Genomic DNA, 22,936 nt, shown 5'->3' with positions numbered 1-22,936 from the left:
TTTGGTTTCATCCTGCAGGATACCAGTCCCAGCGTCTCTTGTATTCATTTAGAACACGTTATCTGTTCAATTCGAATAATATATTTGCGATAGGTTACGTCCCGACGATACGCGCAGCTGAGGGTGTGTGCACTGTTCCTGACTACAGATTACAGGACTCCGTCTTATAACACACGTGCGTCACGTTCAATTTTGTTCAAATTTGTGTCGTACCTAGCTGCATCTTGACAGTCGTAATGTGACGTTCTCTCGATAAGAAAAATCTTATTTGGTATTGTGTCTTTGGATGATACTATAATTTTATTTCCTCTCTCGCCAACACTAGTAGGAAACCCTGACGCGCAAATGAAATCTCAGTGTACACGAGAGGCAGAAAAGAGAAGAGCAGACCTTTATAGAGCTCGACGTTTACACAAAAATATATTGAACATAACTGATTTTTGCGACAGTAAAAAATAAATAAATAACACAAGAAAAAAAAAAAAACAGTAGGGAAGGAAAGGTATGAACAAATCCTTTACAATCAAGTTTCGTGTCAAGCTTGGAGAAAATCAGACTTAGACAAATCTAATTAGAGCAGACGGGAAACGCAGGATTCAGGCTAGCAAACATCTGACTGAGGTTTTTTTTACTCGTTATGCTATTCTTGAAAAATATAATTATAGATCAACTCGACTGTGTGCTGCAAATGGGAGTATTTGGTACGACGATGGAATAATCAGGAAATTGATTCGATTAGTTAGATAACTCCTAAGGTGTTGGAGTAGCTGAGAGGAGGCTGGAAAGCTCTTCATCCTCTCCTCCCGGTGTCCTCTATGTAAGTGGCACGCTGGCACTCTTAGAGGACGGTGGGAGTGTGGGAGTGTGTGACACACCGTATTAGCACCCCTACGGGCACAGCGAGGCGAGCTGGAGGGCTCTCGTCACATGTCGATGCGGCACCGTGGAAGAGGCACAAACAAGTCTTTTAATTATGCTGGGAGATGACAAAAATAAATAAATAAATAAATAAATAAATACGCCACAGCCCCACCCACTGCTTGACATGTTAGGGCGAATTAGAATTCACCCAACATTTGTTTCGGTGACGTGAAGACGGATGAGGAAACAAGTGCTTCTCAGTGGCGCCATGAACTCCATTAACCCTACAGAGTCCTAAACACACCTGACGTTACTGCAAGAACGGTGTGTGGCTTTCATGAGCAGGATCTCAAGATGCAACCAAGGATGCAAAGGTGTCCAGTATGAGGGGGCGGGATGTTCTTTCGGCACCTTCCAAACTGGACCTCGGACAGTTTCGCCTTATCACTGGGAGGTCACAAGAGTGAATCCCGACAATGCCACGGCGATATGTGGCCGGGAGACCAAGAGAGCAAAAGAGGCCATGCTCTCTTGGTACAATGGATGACATATTCGCTCTCCCCTGTCAATCAGAGAAACTCTAGCCAATCGTAAGTGTCTGTCAGCTCATTTACGTTTACGTTTATTCATTTAGCAGACGCTTTTAAATGACTTAAAAACGAGCATAGCACTTTCCTCCGAGCGTGTTATGCTGCCCTGTGAAGCAGCATGAGCAGCAAGATACGCTCGGCCGGCTTCATGTCTCGGAGGAAGCACGTGTTAGCTTTCAACTTTCCCACGGTTGTCTCCCGTCATCTGATAATACAGTTCGCTAGTGGGAATTGGTTAGACCAAACTGGAGAGAAAACGTGTTAGGGAACTCCATTCAGTGGGATGCTCCATTCAGGTGCTGGTTGGGTTGAGACCTTGCTCCTGGCAGAGGAGTTTCTCAGGATCTTATTCACTAGTGATGGAAAAGTAGAGCGCAAGGTTGACACGGATTGACTGCTCTCTGGTGGTGAAGCAAGAGTTTGCAGACAAAGATTTCTGTTTACTGGTCAAGCTGCGTACATCCCTTTCGTATGGTTCCGTGTGCTTACAAGCTGTGGGTAGTAATGGAAATAATAAGGGTGCAGGGTTGCTAGGCTTACTCTCTGTGCTTGACACAGGGAAAGCCTTGAAAGAGTGCCTCCGCTTATTCAAATTGAGAGGAATCATATGAGGTGGTCTTGGTTAGGGCGCTCCACTGGACGGAGACCATAGACCTGCTGAAGAGACTATATCTTACAGCTAGCTGTCTTGAAGCGCACCCTTGTTGAGCTGGATTCTGTGGCCAGGGATAGAGGTGTCTGGCTTGACCTTCTCAAACTGTTGCCCCCACCAGCAAAAGTGGAAGGAAAATGAATGAATGAATGAATGAATGAATGAATAAATAACGTGACAGCGAGCTATATTTTTGATTAAATTAACCTGAAGTTTGTGTGTCAATTCTCTAACAACCGTCCCAGCTATAAGTCGAACCACATGTTTATACAGTATTAATGCGCTCCTTCAAATACGTTATCGTTTCTATAGCAACAGCTCATTCACAGGGACACGTACAGAGGATGGTCTATACGTGAGGAACCCTAGAGAATCCCACGCTGTGATGAAACTCCTTATTTTGTTCCTATACTTTGTAGCTCTCCTATTTTGACCTGATTCATCCTGTCACAGTAATGGAAACAGGATTAGGCAGCAGCGTGGCCTTGCGAGACCGTGTCCAACGGCCCTAAACTCCACCTCCACCTCCACGCTGTCCCATTTCTCCGTGTAGAAGACGTTATGCCGAAAGACCATGCAGGATTAATTTGGGTAACAATGTGAACGTTTATTCCTTTACTCATAAAGCCTTTTTTTTTTAAACTGTTCTAAAGAACACTAATTAATTAACAGATTATGCGTCAATTCATGCTTTAGTTTATCAATGCCAAAAAAAAGTGCCTCAGGCTTCCTTGTTCAAAATGGCTCAGCAAGCAGAAGATAATACTAGCTCTATCGGCTATAATTAATTTAAAATGAAGCCTTTTAATTCTGCGCTGGTGGAACACCTACCCGTCTACTGATGCCTGAAGACTCTTAAGAAGACTCAGCTCTTCTTAAAGCACTGGTACACAAACGCAGAAACAGCCTCAGCATCTACGTAGTGTTGTATTTATTGGGTTGTACGTATTGTATTTGCACAATGTCTGTTTATTGTTTTGTATTTCATTGTCTACTCACACTGCAACTTTTCATAATTTGCACTACATGTTGTCTAGTGATTATCTTGTATTGCTTTGTCATGTGATCAATGACCTTTTTCTATAAAAACACTCATTATTTTTTTAATTACTCTTTTGTTATTATTAAATGTTTGTTTAAGTGTCATTTGTAGTTTGAAGATTGTTTGTGAGTAGTATTTGCAGCACTTCACAAGCACTTAAACAGTAACAGCTATAGAGTGTAATACCACACCTGTCCACCAGAGACAGTCTACAATGAGTTGCAATGTTACTCTGACTTTTACTTCGCTCGATTATGAGTGTCGCTGATGTGACATCATTTTGAAAGGAATGATGAAGTGGTGATGTTAGCGAACTCGTTCGTTTTTACACAACTATGACGAGTACCGAAACGCCTACGCCACCCAGCAATTAATAGTTTTCCGCTTTTGAAAGTTTGCAGGGTTGAAATTCACCTAATCAGTCCCTCCAGGATTTCGCACTCCGCGGGAGTCTGAGAAGCTTGCGATTTTTCAAAATTACCGCAGAGTTATCGCAGGTTCGGGCCGAGACGCGTCGTGTGACATCATCGCAACGCGCATTCAGCCAAAGCCCTCTTCGATTCACGTGCGTCAAACATGAGTACAGCTAAAACAAACATCGCCACGAAAGATCGCGCAAAACAATTTCGTGCGATTGCGATTTTGCCGATTCGAGAAGTTTTCCACAAAAAAATTCAGCAAACTGCATCACAAATTTTGAAAAAAGCCGCAGCAAAATCAAGCGTTTTGGCCGCAACAATCGGAAGAAAACTCAAGAAAATCCTTTACGGACTGTCAGGATGGACCTTTTGGAGGGTTTTGGAGGGGTTTTTTTAGGGTTTCGGAGGGGTTTTTTTTAGGGTTTTGGATGGTTTTTGAAGAGTTTCGGAGGGTTTCGGAGGGTTTTTAGGGTTTTGGAGGGTTTCAGTGTTTCAGAGTGTTTTAGGGTTTCGGAGTGTTTCAGGGTTTTGGAGGGTTTTTGAAGGGTTTTGGAGGGTTTTAGGGTTTCGGAGTATTTCGGGGATTTGGACAGTTTTGGAGGGGTTTTTTTAGGGTTTCGGAGGGTTTTAGTGTTTCAGAGTGTTTTAGGGTTTCGGAGAGTTTTGGAGGGTTTTTGGAGGATTTTTTGGAGGGTTTTAGTGTTTCAGAGTGTTTTAGGGTTTCGCAGAGTTTTGGAGGGTTTTTGGAGGGGTTTTTTAGGGTTTTTGGAGGGTTTTAGGGTTTCGGAGTGTTTTAGGGTTTCGCAGAGTTTTGGAGGGTTTTTGGAGGGGTTTTTTAGGGTTTTTGGAGGGTTTTAGGGTTTCAGAGTGTTTTAGGGTTTCAGAGAGTTTTGGAGGGTTTTTGGAGGGGGTATTTTTAGAGTTTTTGGAGGGTTTTAGGGTTTCGGAGAGTTTTGGAGGGTTTTTGGAGGGGTTTTTTTTTAGGGTTTTTGGAGGGTTTTAGGGTTTCGGAGTGTTTTAGGGTTTCAGAGAGTTTTGGAGGGTTTGGGGGGGATTTTTTGGAGGGTTTCGGAGGGTTTCGTAAGGTTTTAGGTTGTCGGAGTGTCTTAGGGTTTCGGAGGTTTTCGGAGGGATTCAGAAGGTTTTGGAGGGTTTCAGACGGTTTTGGAAGGTTTTTGGAGGGTTTCGGATGGTTTTAAGGATTCTGAGTGTTTCGGGGTTTCAGAAGAATTTGGAGGATATTTGAAGGGTTTCGGAGTGTTCCGTAGTGTTAAAGGTCAAAAAGATTCCCAGCAAAAGTCATTTCTAAGCTTTGCGCCATAGATTTTCAGTGTGAATAAATTTCAGTAACGTTTAGCATTGGTGAACTTCAACCATTAGCATAAACTACTTCCAGTGTTTTGGCTAAAATGGAGAAATAGCTAACATAAAAATAAAATTGTAAATTACTCCATTCAGTTGGAATGGGTTGTTAAACTACAGTATCTTTTACATTGTACTATATTTACTGTTCATGGTTGGCAGGTTAACTATCTTGCTTTCAACATTCAAAATGTTGTATGTACTTAGAAATTGTTAAAGCACCCAAATTAATGTACGGATTTTTTGTAAGTGTATTTCTTACTCACACTACAATATCTAATACAGCTAAAATGCTACGTAACTAGCAACTAGGATATTGCTTACTGAAACAAAATGGATGACTTGCCAATGTTCTGCTCCAACCTTGGGAGTCACACTGGGAAACATGAACTGGCTAATAAAACAGAAAAAACCTCTTTGCAAAGAAAAGACTAACGTCTGCTGCTAATAACCACTCTTAGCAAGGACTAGCTCATTGTCTGCTGCTAATAAACACACACCAAGCTCGGTGTAGAAAACACATTTCATACAATCGTTCGTTCAATTAATCAGGACAGAGGTCAATCCCTGCCTTATTGCCTGGCAACGGCACCTCGCACATCTGAGAGTGAGCCAAGAACAGGTTCTCATGTTAGCACAAGACACAAAGGAAAGCAGATATTAGAATTTTGTAAAAAAAAAAAAAAAGAAAAGAAAGAAAGGACTCTTAAAAGACACTATTGAATACTGTTATGAAACTGAACAACCTAAGATAACCTCCATAGCCTTCTCCAGTGTAACGTGTCTGTTAATTAGAACAACAAGACCACTGAGGATCGCACGCTATACAGAACAAGCATGGAGTTTCTTTGGTAAATCTGAGCCTACAGGACTGGGTAATGAGTAGCAAGAAATGGATCAAGAAGGAGAAATACGATGGGGGTAACACAAATATTTGTGACATCCTGCTACTCTTTATTAGAGCTTTCGGTACTTCCATGGCAAAACATCTGCTCTCTTTTTTCATATGAAGCGGATTATCCTTGCATTTGCTTTCAAAGGGGAAGAGTATATATAAGAGCATATCACAAGCACTTTTTTAGATGGGTCAAATGTAGCCACAAAAATACCAACAGTGTGCAAAGTCAAAACAAATCGAACAGAAATCACAATAAACCAGGGTTTAACCAGCAAATTCCACACGCGCCAGCTTCAGAACCTTTGCTGTTCATCATTTCAGAAACTGTATTTGGACTGTTTTGGCTGCTCAAGTTCAAAAGTTCTATCAATATTCACACAGGGAAAGTTCCTCGTATTCAGAGTCGGTTTCCGCACGCACTTCAGTTGGTTTTCTGACCGTCCCATTCAGCTGCTTTAAAAAGCACTTTGTGTGTAGTTCAAATTCTGACGGATGTTTAAAAAAATTTTAACCAGAGGTGTTTGAGATGGAGTTTGTCAACAGTGTTCAAACTGTCACCCTTAAACACAAGTACTTGCCTTTAAAGTGCACCTGTTATGGTTTTTCTAATCTTACCGTTCATGTAGTGTGTTATAGAGCTTTTTGTGAATGTAAAAAGTCTGCAAAGTTTCAAAAATCAAAGCGCACGACGAACGGAGTTATCGACTCCCAAAAGAAGGAAGCGATACTGAACAGATGAAATGAGTCGTTAGTGATTCCAGACTTTACTTCCTGGACTAACCTACGTAGGTTTGTAACAAAAAGCCCCGCCCCTGGTCTTCATCGTCTGCTGGAGAACAGACGGAGCTGAAACTGGTTATGGTAGTGGGCGTTTCCTTTTTGAAACACGCCGACAGCGGTAGACCAATCACAACAGACTGGGACGTCTGACCAATCAGAGTAGAGTATGCTCTCTGTCTGAAAGGAGGAGTTTCGAATGAATCCTTTAGAACGAATCCTTTAGAACGAATCATTTAACAAGTCGTTTGTGACACTTTGGGAGGCAGTTTAAATTATGAGCACATGAAAGTGTTTTTTTGACCTCGGATGCACGTAAATCTACTGTATGCGACCTTTAAAACAAAATTAGTCACGTTTTCAAAACCATAATAGGTGCACTTTAAGATCAAAAAGACAGACGGAAAATGAAATAAACTGACCAAGCGATCATCCGCTCTCCTTACGGCCCACTTTATTTAAGAGTTGTTCAAAATGTGATTCATAAATTTGTACATTTTAAATAGTAGCACTTTGAAATAAGCAACGTATATGATTTAAAAACAAAAAATATGCAATGGTCCGATTCATTAAGTGTCATGTTTATGTAGAGCTGCGCAGACAACGGAGCCGGACTTAGTACTGCCGCTCGCTCGAGCCGATATCGTGAAAGTAAAAATTACTTTACGCAAACTGCACCCCACTTGCACCTTTCAATAGTCTATAGTTATGTCCGAATGAGATTGTGCACAGTTTTGGTATTAAATCCTCACTGCACATGCTTAACTCTTGGAACTTTTAATGCCACTTAGTATAGGAGAGATTTTCAGATCTGAACTCTGAACACACACACACACACACACACACACACACACATGCATTTAAAGCTCTACGAATAAAAGACTAATCGTTAGTTTTTCGTGTCTCTCGAGGGGAACCCTGCACTTTCGTAAGCAGAAGACCCTCTGAGGCACGCGGCCCTGTTTAACACGGGAAATTAAATAAATAAATCAATAAATAAACAAATAAATAAATAAATAAATAAAAGTCAACATTTGGCTTGGAAAGGCTTGCAGGCAGGTGATGAGTAAAACGAGGTCACTGACAGAACCACGTCCTATGATTCATCTCCATGGCAACAAATCTGTCAGACGAGATTTAAACTTTGACAGTACACGTCACACAGAGGGACGAGATACTGTATTTATCTCTCGCACACAGTTAATAAGCATGCGGTGTTTAACAGATGAGTCGGCTGTTGAACGTTGATGTGAGGGTAAATGACAGTTAATTGCGATAATTGATTTACACGTGTGGCTCTGTTATTATCACCGGCACATTTTGTCCTGTTCGCGACACTGATATCTCAGGAAATGAATCCCAGTGTTCATGACAAACTCAGTAACACGAGCACAGGCTGCATTTTTGGGTCGTATTAACTTCTAGATAGACGAGAAAAGACAGGCTGGTGAGGGTTGAGACTGTTTAGAGCTTCTATAACATAAAGTATGGTTTAATGAAGTTTTAAAACGCACCTATTATGGTTTTAAAACATGCCTAATTTTGTTTTAAAGCTCTCATACAATAGATTTACGTGCATCCGAGGTCAAAAAACACTTTAACGTGCTCATAATTTAAACTGCAGCATTACCTTTTTCCTCCCAGTGTCACAAATGACTCATTAAATGATTCATTCTAAAGGATTCGTTCTAAACTCCACTTTCAGAGAGCATACTCAGCACTGATTGGTCAGGTGTGCCAGTGTGTTGTGATTGGTCTACCGCTGTCAGCGTGTGTCGAAAAGGAAACGCCTTTCCGCTCCGTCTGTTCACGAGCAGAGGCGGGGTATTTTTTTTGTTATAAACCTACGTAGGTTAGTACAGGAAGTGAGTCTGGAATCACAAACGACTCATTTCAGCTGTTCAGAATCGATTCCTTCTTTTGGGAGTCGATAACTCCGTTCGTCGTGCGCTTTGATTTGTTAAACTTTGCAGACTTTTTACATTCGCAAACAGCTACGTATATAACACACTACATGAACGGTAAGATTTGAAAAACCATAATAGGTGCACTTTAAAAAATTGTTGGTGTCGGTGAATTGCTGTGGTATTAGAAGAATAAAAACACTTTGGCGTGTGTGTTGTTATTGTAGAAGAAATGAATAACGCATCCTCCCACGTATCCGAGTCCGTCAAACATATATCACTTCCTGTTTACTGACGGTTACACAATTTTCACATGATCCTGTTTAAATGAATCTAAAAAAAATTATTCAATTGACGTGAAACGTACACGAAGACGAAGGCTATACAAATGAACACATTTTAATAGATGCTTTTTAAAAGAAGCAAATTCCCAAATTCAGTAACAAACCAGCAGCTCATTGTAATATTCATCGGCGAGCAACTCTTTTTTTTCTTCCCCTCCCCCTTTATTTTTTGCACTTAGTGTTCACTCTATTGTGTTCGTTTAGCTTTAGCACAAAAGAACCCTATTAAACCTGCTCTATTACACTAACTCAGCCTTGTTTTCTAGTTTGCTGTCAGTGAAGTAAGTCTATCACTCTCTCGCTCTCTTTTATGAAAGGTTACACTTATACTGAGTTTTCCGTTGAAAATGCCCGTTAGCAGATCAGGAGTTTTAGTAAAGAGGACAGCGAGCCGTGTGAAGAAAGTCACCAGTGACAAAAAGCCCGGTGACAGACAGGTACGATCTCGAAAGTGTCCACCTATAGCGTCCCACAGGACACAGCGGGGACCCACTCTGGAGCGTCTACCATAATTACAACCATTGTTCCTCAGGCATCAAGGCTGCACAGTCGCTCTTTATGTGAGACAATCGCTTTATGTTAGCATTAGGAGGGTATAAAACTAGACCTGTCATTGAACCTGACACATAAAATGAGAATTACGTAACACGCGAGGACTGATGAGAAGCTAAAAATGTCTGCAAACATATTCAAACCACCCTCGGCTCTTAGGTGACAGCCCTTCCTGTCGATCCACCGTGAGGAAAGCAGAATGCAGGCAACAGAGTAAATGAGAGCTTCAGCGAAATGTCAGGAAAATATTAGCAGTCTTAGTGTTGTCATCCCGCTGCTCAAGAATATGACAGCAAAGTTTCTGTTAGCCTCTTTCTTTTCTGTGTGTGTGTGTGTGTGTGTGTGTGTGTGTGTGTGTGTGTGTGTGTGTTACATCATGTAGAAGTGAATGGCACATCATGATGGAAGGATCTCTTCTGCCCTCTGCTGGCACTGAAGTGCACAACAAGTGTATATTTTAATGTCAGCTGCTTTGAGGCTTGATGACAATCACTTGAATCCTTGATGTTAAAAACTAATTACAAATAAGATTTGTTTAATTTAATAATATTAAAACACAATGTTAAAACGGCACCCCTTTTTAAGACTTGAATTTATTTTACCTGCTATGTATAAGTTCGTTACACCACTGCGCTGTTGGATTCTCAAATCTGATGGGTGCTACGTTAAATAAAGCACTTGGATATGAAAGCAAATGGACCGCCAGCATCCATTCGGAGATTTTCAGATATTTTCAGATGCAGAAAAGCATGTAGTGCTTGTGTTTATGGTTAATAGTTTTATTGCTAAAAGAAGACACTGTGACGAGACAATTACTATAACGCTGAATTCTATTCCAGCTGTGAAAAACATAGCGTGAACAAGCGTTCCGTATTTATTTCGCTGAGCTGATGTCCTTGGAGTAGACCCTCAAAATAATCTGCGACAGTGTTCGGTTATTGAAAAGGTAGTGTTTTACCTCATGATGTTGTGCTGCCCTCTACTGGCAGAATAGCACTGCCGCACCCACTCCTTCACACACACACACACACACAAATACATACAGAGACCTCTGAAGGTGTGCTGTGGTATGTGGCACCAAGACGTTATCAGCAGACCCTTTAAGTGCTGTAAGTTGTAAGGTGGGACCTCCGTGGATCGGACTTGTTTGTCCAGAACATCCCAGAGACACTCGATCGGATCGAGATCTGGGGAATTTGGAGACCCAGTTAACACCTTGAACTCTTTGTCATGTTCCTCAAACCGTTCCTGAACCGTTTTTGCACTGTCTCAGGGCGCATTATCCTGCTGAAAGAGGCCACGGTGATTAGGGAATACCGTTGCCAAGAAGTGGTGTACTCGGTCTGCAGCAATGTTTAGGTATGTGGTGTGTGTCACAGTAATATCCACATGAATGCCAGGAGAACATCGCCCAGAGCTTCGAACTTCCTCCGCCAGCATGCCTTCTTCCCATAGTGCATCCTGGTGTCATCTCTTCCCCAGGTAAGTCATGCACATGCACCAGGTCATCCACATGATGTAAAAGAAAATGTGATTCATCAGACCAGGCCACCTTCTTCCATTGCTCCATGATCCAGTTTTGATGCCCACTCACATGCCCATTGTGCACTTTTAGCAGTGGACAGGGGTCAGCATGGGCGCTCTGACCTGCTGCGGCTACACAGCCCTGTACTCAGCAAGCTGTGATGCACTGTGTGTTCTGACTGCTTTCTTTCAGTGCCAGCATGAATATTTTCAGCAATTTGTGCTGCAGTAGCTCTTCTGTGGGATTGGACCGGACGGACTAGCCTTCACTCCCCACATGTATCAACGAGCCTTGGGCGCCAACGACCCTGTTACCGGTTCGCCGGTTGTCATTCCTTGCCAGCTTTTGGTAGGTACTAACCACTGCATACCAGGAACACCCCACAACACCTGCCGTTTTGGAGATTCTCTGACCCAGTCGTCTAGCCATCACAATTTGGTACTCAGTCGCTCAGATCCTTACACTTGCCCATTTTTCCTGCTTCCAACACATCGACTTCGAGAACTGACTGTTCACTTGCTGCCTAATAAATATATCCCACCTCTTTGACAGGTACCACTGCAACGTGATCACCAGTGTTATTCACTTCACCCGTCACTGGTTTTAATGTTATGGCTGATCAGTGTATGTATACACACCTGTTACACCTGCATTACAGCATGGCTAAACATATATAAATAAACCTGTTAAACCTGTGTTACATCATCCCTAATTATAAACACACCTGTTACACCTGCAATACATCATCCCTAATTATAAACACACCTGTTACACCTGCAATACAACATCCCTAATTATAAACACACCTGTCACACCTGCGTTACATCATCCCTAATTATAAACACACCTGTCACACCTGCGTTACATCATTCCTAATTATAAACACACCTGTTACACCTGCGTTACATCATCCCTAATTATAAACACACCTGTTACACCTGCAATACAACATCCCTAATTATAAACACACCTGTCACACCTGCGTTACATCATCCCTAATTATAAACACACCTGTTACACCTGAAATACATCATCCCTAATTATAAACACACCTGTTACACCTGCGTTACATCATCCCTAATTATAAACACACCTGTTACACCTGCAATACATCATCCCTAATTATAAACACACCTGTCACACCTGCGTTACATCATCCCTAATTATAAACACACCTGTTACACCTGCGTTACATCATCCCTAATTATAAACACACCTGTTACACCTGCGTTACATCATCCCTAATTATAAACACACCTGTTACACCTGCGTTACATCATCCCTAATTATAAACACACCTGTCACACCTGCAATACATCATCCCTAATTATAAACACACCTGTCACACCTGCGTTACATCATCCCTAATTATAAACACACCTGTTACACCTGAAATACATCATCCCTAATTATAAACACACCTGTCACACCTGCAATACATCATCCCTAATTATAAACACACCTGTTACACCTGAAATACATCATCCCTAATTATAAACACACCTGTCACACCTGCAATACATCATCCCTAATTATAAACACACCTGTCACACCTGCGTTACATCATCCCTAATTATAAACACACCTGTTACACCTGAAATACATCATCCCTAATTATAAACACACCTGTCACACCTGCAATACATCATCCCTAATTATAAACACACCTGTCACACCTGCATTACATCATCCCTAATTATAAACACACCTGTCACACCTGAAATACATCATCCCTAATTATAAACACACCTGTCACACCTGAAATACATCATCCCTAATTATAAACACACCTGTTACACCTGCATTACATCATCCCTAATTATAAACACACCTGTCACACCTGAAATACATCATCCCTAATTATAAACACACCTGTTACACCTGAAATACATCATCCCTAATTATAAACACACCTGTTACACCTGCGTCAAAGCACACACACCCTTACACACTGGTACCTCTTTTTTTCCCAACTTAAATGTTATATTACTAACCACAACATAAAACTTTCTATCGTAATTTTACTTGCTATTCAGGGTAATACCAACGGCTCACTCTCAGAGAAAACCAAGCAAAACACTAAAAAAGGTAACTCAAGGTTACCTTAGGTTATCTTTCTCAAGAAAGAGAAAGAAAGCGTGTAAGAGAAATAAAAGGGAAAATACTGTCGAAATGACTATTTCTTTCTAAAGTGAAACTTTTCAATCAACAGCATCATTTTATCACTTTAAAAACAATTGTGATTATTGTGGTATTGGTAGCGCTCCAGAGTCATACCAGTTATTTCAAGTCCTGTTACTTTTAATTTGCGTCTCACATGCTATACTACTCATTACATAATTAATATTATACTTTGTGTACTTGAGTCTGTAACACCTGTACTTGAAATTATGGCACGGCAGCACAGGAAAACCGTCCTCATGTGAACAACAACTGACTGTAAAGCCCTAAACGTTTGGTAGAAATTTTTGGGTGGCTCCGCCCCTTTCTGTGCAATTTGAGACATAGATGAAGTCTTGCAAAATTTGTACCATTCACATTTTAACTCTAACCTTATTCCATGAATTCTCCTCTACCTCACTTGTGTTTTTTTTTTTTTGGATAAAGTGAATACATAACGGAATAAACGAATAGACATAAATATTGATGATTATATCTAGAGCCCTAAATCCTTTCATACTGTAGTATCACGTTTGGTGTATTTTACTCAGCCACCAGGTGTCACCCTTTTCAAACAAACAATGTCATACACAAAGTCCCCTAAAAATACAAACAGTTGTCTTAATGCAACTCTAGAATTTAATTCCCCCAAACATAAGTAGAAAAGACATGCCCTTAAAAGACCTACTTCAGTGAAAAGCACTTGTATATTATATCCCAATTCATTACGTATGCAGTATATCAATATATTGGAATCTTGACAAACAACCCTCGGTTGCTCACCTGATTTGTGGGCGGAGCGAAGGCAGGTGAGGGAGGCGTTCAAGCGAGCACACTCGTCCTCACTTGCTCCAAACTTCTGCAGCGTCTCACACACCTCTTCATCCGGCATGTCTAAGAGCGACTCAAGAGTCAGCTCACCCGGAGAGATCTCCTATAACACACACACACAGGACAAAAGGTTACATATCGCCTGGGATTGTTGCACACAGAATGGTGTGAAAAACAAAACCCATCCAGTGAGCAGCAGTTCTGCATGCAGAAACGGCTTGTTGATGAAAGCAGTCAAAGGAGAATGGCCAGACTGGTTTGAGCTGACTTACAATAGCTCAAATAACCACACTTTACAACCGTGGTGAGCAGAAAAGCATCTCAGAATGCACAATACACCAAACCTTGAGGGAGATGGGTTCAACTACAGAAATATATGTACTGTCGCACTTGCTTCTTATTTTTGCAGCAAAACCCAGCAGCCTTCATTGTGTTTTTCATCCAAAAAATGCGCAATATGCTGCTTTCTTGACTGACACACAGGCATTTTTCTGTAGCATTTCATTTTGTGCCGGAAAATTAATATTTGGAAATCTAAAAATTAGAAGTCATAAATTAAAATTAAAATCTATAACAAAGTTATACAAAGTGGTGGGGCGGGGGGGGGGGGGGGCTGAGACTTTTGCACAGTACTGTATATGGCATAAAATAATAACCTTCTGAAAAAAAAAATTATGTCAGTAATTATTATTTAGATCTTCCAGTCTTTGAGTATGACTGTATCCAGACCATCCCCATCAATCTCTCTGCAGTTCCTCCTCCTCACCAGCAGAGAGCTCCATCACCCCGGAAAACAAAACACAACTGCATTTAGCAAGACGAATGCTAAATATATCCCACACACCTTATGTGCTAAGGCAGTTTCAATTTCAGAAAGATCTCACACTTAAATACATTTCCATAAATACTGTGTGTGTGTATATATATATATATATATATATATATATATATATATATATATATATATATATATAGATAGATAGATAGATAGATAGATGTGTGTGTGTGTGTGTGTGTTTTAAGCATATTTGTAGATATTTTTATTCATTTCAGGCTTGAAATTGTCTTATTCTAGTATTGGCAGATAATTCTGCACACTTCAAGTGTTTCTTTCTAGAAAGAAATAAAATCATTTGCCAGAAGAATAAGACCATTTTAACCCTTTACTGCAATGGCAACAACTAAATGTCCAATTTTTGATCGGTAATAATACAAAACTACTATTTTCATGTGTAACTGGAAAAAGGGTGCTTTAACTTTAAGTGCCATAACTTTGTTATGCTTTAACATAATGAATAAATAAATAAAAATGCCACGTCATAACACATTTTGTGTTATTACTGACTCTATGGTACTTTCCACCATTGCACATCGTTGCCATGCGGCAACAATTGACCAACTACCCCTAATAATTCAAGTAATAAAAATCCATAACATTTAGCTGTAAATATAATAATTCATGCAGTTTAAGGTTAAGCCTGAAATGTGTAAATACGTCAAGAAACAGGCTTAACGGTCTAATATTTGTTATATAATCATCTCATAATGAGAAACATTTGATACCTATTATCGTATTCAAGACATCACTTGCTAAGACATCGGTTCTTGCAGTAAGATCAAGGATCGTTGGAATCGAAAGCTAATTTAAACGTTATTAACGTTTAAACGTTACTTAAACGTCTTTAACCTCCGCTGGCCTAACGTTCAAACAGCACTGTCACCTGAACACCTGAATGACTGACACTGTAACTGCTGATAGTCAGTTATCTTATATAACGTACTATTCAACCTGCACAGTGTGGACGCATTCACGTATTAAAATATCGTCTGTGTGTATTTACATTTATTCCCAGTTTTTACTTTGCATACTTTTCTCTAAACCCGTGCTACACAGTGTTATTGTACTAATGAAGAATTCTGATTTTGAGAGCAACACAAAAGACCTATTTGATTTATTTTACTTATATCTGTTCATTAATTTAAAGCATTTTTAATACAAAAAAAAAAAATCGTCCACAAAGACGGTTATTTTCCTACACCAGCACGTCCCGAAGTGTTTTACTCCTCTTATACCGCAGCAGTTTACGGTTACAATTACAACAATGATATTTTTTCTAAAAATAAATAAGGACGTCATAGTTTTTATCCGTTTCTAGCTACTTCCTGTCATCATTTACGTCACAGCAGCTCCCTCACAACCCGTTCTCTGACATGAAAACTCAGTTTGTCACGTTGTCATATAGTTAAGCGCAAACGTCCTCCGTCCTGAAGATGCTCCCCATGTCAGAAAACTATCTTGTATATATTAAAGGCTTTCCTGTATCAGAAAACAGCTTTGAAGAAGAAGAAAAAAAAAAAACCTCATACAAAATTTCGTCATATCAATAATTACACGTTTTTTTTTAAACAGTTAATGGGTGTGTAAGTCGTGATTATAGAAATGATAACATACTCGAAGGAGTGTTTTGATATAAACCCGTCATTTGATTTGCAGCCGAAAACGAATCAACACCTCCTGACCAATCAGATTTGGGAATTCATCAGCTCTGTGGTATAAAGCGGATTATCAGATAGCAAAGATTATTGGATGAGACCTAAAAACAGACTAAAATGTCCTAAAGCCTCAGGTTATTATGTGTGACAGCATTTGCATTTACATTCATTTGGCTCATTCGTTCATCCCGAGTCATATACAGATTACGTAATTTTATTTTTCTAAGCCATTACTGATACAAGTGTCCTTGTATCCGAATCATTTTAAAACACAAACTGAAACTATGACGGATGTCTCGACGTCGTAATTACGAGTCCGAGCTTTCTAACACGATAACGATCCCTAGTGAAGATGGGTGGGTCTGAGTGTCAGTACCTCTGTGACCTCCTTCCTCATGTTGACGATGCGGAGCCAGTGTGTGAGACGAGGAAAGCCGTCCAGCTCCACATTCCGCTCCTGTAAGGGCACTTTATGTTTGTAGGAGAGCTGCCGGCTAAAGTACTTCACCAGCTTACCCTTAGAGAACAGACAGAGAAAGAGACATACAGAGAAAAATAAGAAAGTTATAGGGTGGATTCCCGCCTCGCTCCCAGTGTTCCTCGGACAGGCATTTGATTGGCATTTCCAAATTCCCTAGTGTTGCCCTGCAACGGGTTGGCATCTCGTCCAGGGTTTCTCCTGCCCTGTGTCCCGAGTTCCCTGGGATAAGCTCCAGGCTCCCCGTGACCCTGTGTAAGGTAAGCGGTATGGAAAATGGATGGATGGTTAAATGAATAAATAATTGTCTCTGAGTTATGATTTTATTTCTGGAGAGAAATAGCTGATGTAGTCCCAGAATATTCATTCTATGATCCCCAGTGTCTTCTTTATTACATCTCGACGAACAGACTTTTAGAGTTAGTGACTATTATTGTACACTTTCTGATTTCCATTTCCTTACACACTCCTCCGTTGCTATCAAAGAGCTGCCCGTTCTACTCAAAAACTCATTTCGCATATACACTCACCTATATTACTGTTGGTAAGTTTGTTTAAACAAGTTTAAAATGTGTTCAAGTTACAATTCTGAAGCTATACTTGCCCATGATCTTGAATGTCATTTTTCAAACACTACTGCAATCAATCAACAAACAAACAAACAAAGCCAGATTTTTAGATCAAGATATTTAAACTTAAACAAAGATTTATCTCTGACTGTTACAACACACTGACACTGGAGACTCCCTCCATGAATGTCAACAATATTAACAATTACACACATTTCTAAACTGTGTCTATGAAGCATCCAACATACAAGTTCCTGCGAACTATACAATAATTATTAACATATCAGAACGAGCGCAGTAACATAAACCTTGAAGCAGGCACTATAGGAAATTAATCACCACCTTCTGACCAATCAGAAACTAGCATTCAACAGCACTGTGGTACAAAGGGGATGATCAGATAGCGTTGATTATTGGATGCCCTAAAAGAGACTAATATATATATGTGTGTGTATATATTTATATATAAAATACATCATAAAACTAGAGCTGCAACAATTAAATGATGAAATGGATAATAATCGATTATGAAAATTGTTGTCAACGAATGTCATTATTATTAGATTAGTTGGTCTGCGTGTGGCACGGGGGAGATTTACTCACTAAGTTACTTCTGTTCCGAAAACACGCTTCGGAGAGTAAATACTAAAGTTGTGTCCCAAATGACGTCCTACACACTTACACTATGTACTATGTACTCTACCGTCTAGTGTATGAATTTAAGAAAGGTAATATCGTCTCAAATATATCACTAGCAGTTTTTTTTACTAACCGGAAGTATAAGCCGCTTCCTAGTCGACGGCACGTGACGTCATATGCACGTAACGCGACGCCGCTAGCTTTAGCAGATACCCAGAGTCACCGACAGTAACTTTCTTCAGTTTACTGTTTATGTCAACGTTGCGTTTAATATAAAAAAGTAATGCATAAATACTGTTATATAATATAAACTTGTATATTTTATATATAAGTATGTATGCATTATTTTTATGGATGCACAAAAAGCACTGAATTAAACTACAGTCCTGAATGAATAATATATTCTGGTGTGTGTGTTTGTGTGTGTGTGTGTGTGTGTGTTGGGTTTATATTTGTAACACTCAGTTTGTTTATTTTATTTTAAATAAACGAAAAAATGGCACTCAAACACCCCGCCCCGTCCGATCAATCGATTAATCTGATAAATAATCGGCCGTCTAATCGATTATGAAAATAATCGTTAGTTGCAGCCCTGGATAAAATACATGAAAACTTTAAGAATTCATAATGATAATATTATCCTGAGAGACTAAGGGTTTAATACTAGCACAGTTCTCCTAGTTAAACTACCTACAAATCATTTTTAGTCTCAGTTGTGTCCAGACTGAATCCCTCAGCCCTTTATTTTTGGCACTGAACCAGTGACCTGCTGTGACTCATTCAACTGCTGCACTTTTCTAGAGGTCTTCAGGTATCTGAGCTGTTCGGCTCTTTTGGGTTTCCACAGAAATACCAAGAAACAAGACAGAAGCATTTCCTTTTTTAAAAAACACCTTTTAAAAAGAATCTGAAACTTTTTCTGTTTCAGTGAAATGATTTCCATCCTTGGGGAAAACATGTCAGTAATCAGCGCTTAGATTACGTTTAGGAAAAAGCAGCTATTTTACTTGGTACCTTACAATCAATAGCCTTGTAACAACTCCTCCCTTAATGTGTGCTTTACTTCATATTATTTAGATAAACTGCTTCTTCTTCTTTTTTCTTTTTTTTTTGCACCATCCATTTGAATAATTAGGCAATCAAACATCCCTGTACTAAAATGAATTACACTCTAGTACTGATTAATCAAGATTAGCTAAAGAAGTATGCTACAGGGTGTCCCAAAAGTCTCCATTAACACTTTTCAACAAAATGTCTTCGAAAAATTTTCATACTTAGTTTATATTATATTTTTTTTTTCCAGAGCCTTTAAGAACGCCTTTGACAAAAGAAGAACGTATGGAAATCAGTCTCATGGCTGGATCGGGATGCTGTCGTAAGGTTGCGATGGAGTTGGGAAACGGGAAACACGGCGAGCACATCACACACGGCACTGCTGCCGAATTTATTAACACATTCAAAAAGACCGGAAGTGTCGCGGACCGACCGAGACGTGGACGTCCACGAACATCCACCGATGAAGACGCAACCAACGTGGTGCTGGCAAACATAGTCCCTTACAGTATGTATGGAGACTTTTGGGGCACTCTGAATTTGTTATTATTATTTTTGCCTGCAGATGTGTTTGCCTTCTCTCGTTGTATAGAAGCCAAAGTGATTTCAATTTCACAGACTATATAAACTCTAATCAACACTGCAGTGCACACACAGTTGGTATTCAACATCCTCCTGACCCACTTCAGTTGTGCGTCAAATGAAAGCCTCATGTCCTATTGTGTGTGTGTGTGTGTGTGTGTGTGTGTGTGTTAAAGATTATGAAACTTTTCCTCTAGGTCTTTCTCCTTTAACTGTAAATCTGAGAACTAGTGAAACTACTTGATGATAATCTAAAATTATGAGAGGAATATAGCTGATGAATCAAAACATGTTAGGCTAGATGTTTGTTACATGTCCATATTGTGCTTCTTTAGTTGTGTACTTGAGCTACAAGTCTAATGATATTACAGTATAGGAAGCGTATTAGCAGCAATTAGCATCTTGCATATCACGCATCAGAGTAATTTAATAAAAGTCATCCATCCATCCATCCATCCATCCATGGATCCGTTTTCTATACCGCTTGTCCTACAGGGTCGCGGGGAACCTGGAGCCTATCCCAGGGAGCATGGGGGACAAGGCGGGGTACACCCTGGACAGGGTGCCAATCCATCACAGGGCACACTCACATACACACTCACACACCCATTCATACACTTCGGACACTTTGGACATGCCAATCAGCCTACCATGCATGTCTTTGAACTGGGGGAGGAAACTGGAGCACCCGGAGGAAACCCCCGCAGTACGGAGAGAACATGCAAACTCCGCACACCAACACAGGGCAGCGGCGGGAATCGAACCCCCAAACCCCCAACCCTGGAGGCGTGAGGCGCACGTTAAGCACTAATCCGCCATACACCTTAATAAATGTCATATATTCCAATAAATTTCAATGATGGTACAAATCAGAATTTAGTCTCTTTTTTTTCACTTTCTTGCTTCTTCTTATTGATGTAATTGAAATGGAAAAAGTTAGTGGCAAGCTAGCTAGTATCTAGACTAAGACGTGTTAGGCTAATACACATGCTAAGTTGCTAGCACGTTACTACTAGCTATGAGGTCAAACCTTTCACCAGGATAACCATCCTAATGGTTTAAACGCCATTTATGTGAGGTAAAGAAATATTTAATTTATGGTCATTTACTGTAAGAACCAACTAAAGGTGATGCAGGTACATTTTAAACCAAATTCAACTTAACTATATATATATATATATATATATATGTGTGTGTGCGTGTTTGACTCGAGGTCGCAACTTGTAATTCCTAACCTCCTTGAAAATACCCCCTCAAGTCTTCTGAACTACGAGTCTACGGGAAATCAAAATGGCTGCTCACAGCATCAGAAGTAAACAAATTAGCATTTTATACCTTTAAATGAGTTATACCGTATATACAAGTATTTGCTTTAGGTGTACCAACATACAGACATGTGCTTGTTGAGTCTAAAACAATAACTATACAGTTCGCTGTTTGAGGAGGAAAATATACATGATTCCTCACAGTTACACGCTAGCTTGTTGCTAACAAAAGACACCTGCGTGTTGTCCCCCCCCCCATTTTGTGTGTCGAATTCGCCAGGGTTGACACCGAAGCAATTCATTCCAAACTGCGAATTACCACTTACGAGGCAAATCAACGCCGCATAACCTGCTACGTTGTTTCCCCCAGTTACGCCGAAATGATACTAGCTAAGCTTAACAACTCACGAGTATTTCAGTGCTACAGTAAGCAGAGTAACACAATATCGTGCTGTATTTTCTAAACAGGGATTAAAACACTGTACATACAAGTAGAACATACTGTCACAATATGACTAGTGTGAGTACTGTAAGTGAGTTCTCACTCAGATAGATATGCAAAGATAAATAAAGTATGTGCGAGTATATATATATATATATATATATATATATATATATATATATATACACGACTGTACAAAGTACAGTGTGTACAGAATAACCAGCTCTGAAGGTGTCAGTGTGTGCACGATTACGAGTAGTGCATCATGCAGTCATACAGTGTGTGAGAATTAACACTATTAGCTGTAGTATAACTGTGCAGTGTGTTAAGTCTGTGTGCTTTAAGAAACAAAACAAAACAAAACAAAACAAAAAAAAAAACCCACCACCTCCCCTCACTGTGGGGCATCCCTGCTTCCAGTCAGTGCCAGAGGGAGTCCCTTGTTTTTCCTTGCCTTCTCTTGCTTATATTTTGGAGCTTAGCATGACGCAATTAGCAATTAACACCCCCACCCCACCCCAGCCCACCCCCCAGTTGGCAAATGGAGGTTTCCACACACACACACACACAAATGCAAATGGTTATATCAACACAAGGCCCCTATCGGTGTCCATGTTAGCAAGTAAGGAAACTGAAGCACCTCTTTTTTTTTTTCTTTCTTTCCTTTTTTTTTTTTTTTGCACCACCTGCAGAATGCGCCTCACTGCAGCTTCTTCGTTTATAACCCCCCCCCCCACACACACACACACACACACACGCACACACGCATATACATAAACACACACAATCACACACAAGCAATAGATGCAATAAAGCAAGATGGACATTGTGTCCAGTGGTGATAAGGAGTAGGAGAGTGAATGCTGAGTCTACATGATGGAGGATGAGTGGTGGAGGGATAAGTGGATGTGGTGGTGGTGGTGATGGTGGTGATATTAAACGGCCTGTTACCTCGAGCGTGCGGATTTCTTTTTGCGTCAGGTCGTTGGATGTGGCACATTTGGTCCTGAGCCCCTCCAGGCTGGAGATGCTGATGTCGATCATGTTCTGCACCAGCTCACACTGCTGCAGGGCTTTCTGCAAACTCAGGTGAGCCTCCTCGCTTTTCGTCATCTTCTCCTCGTCCATCATGTGCGGAGTCCGTTTTGTTGTTGTTGTTTTACTGTTTTTGTTGTTGTTGTTGTTGTTGTTGTTCGTGCTGCTGATGATGAGGATGATGGACTTTCTCTCAGTCTAAGCGGCAATAGAGGAAAGACGCGTATATGCAAATAAAAGCAAATGAAACACATGAAACATGCACATCAGATTGTAAATTAAAAAAATAATAAATAAATAAATAAATAAATAAATATTTTTTTTTAAAAAATTTAAAAAAAAAAAAAAAAAAAAAAAAAACGGAGAGGAGCGTGCGCTAAAAATACACCAGGCTCTACGTGTAAGGCGATTCCATCATCGTTGTCCGTTTCGGGTCTCCTGACGCCGTTTGCATGATCATCAG

The 22,936-nt window shown here is 40.2% G+C and overlaps 1 protein-coding gene across 1 annotated transcript in view; it reads right to left on the bottom strand.

The window, feature by feature from the left end:
* ksr2 (kinase suppressor of ras 2) overlaps window positions 1-22,936 on the bottom strand; it is an 87,604-nt gene extending 64,668 nt beyond the window's left edge. The window contains exons 1-3 of the mRNA XM_053654053.1: window positions 22,390-22,936; window positions 16,787-16,927; window positions 13,870-14,020 (exon numbers count right to left, since the gene is read on the bottom strand). Coding sequence (XP_053510028.1) covers window positions 13,870-14,020; window positions 16,787-16,927; window positions 22,390-22,569 — 472 coding nt within the window. The 5' untranslated portion in view covers window positions 22,570-22,936. The remainder of the gene's footprint in view (window positions 1-13,869; window positions 14,021-16,786; window positions 16,928-22,389) is intronic.

The sequence above is a fragment of the Ictalurus furcatus genome, chromosome 22, assembly GCF_023375685.1.
Source record: "Ictalurus furcatus strain D&B chromosome 22, Billie_1.0, whole genome shotgun sequence".
Taxonomy (NCBI): Eukaryota; Metazoa; Chordata; class Actinopteri; order Siluriformes; family Ictaluridae; genus Ictalurus; species Ictalurus furcatus.
This window is presented reverse-complemented; position numbering and strand designations above follow the sequence as displayed.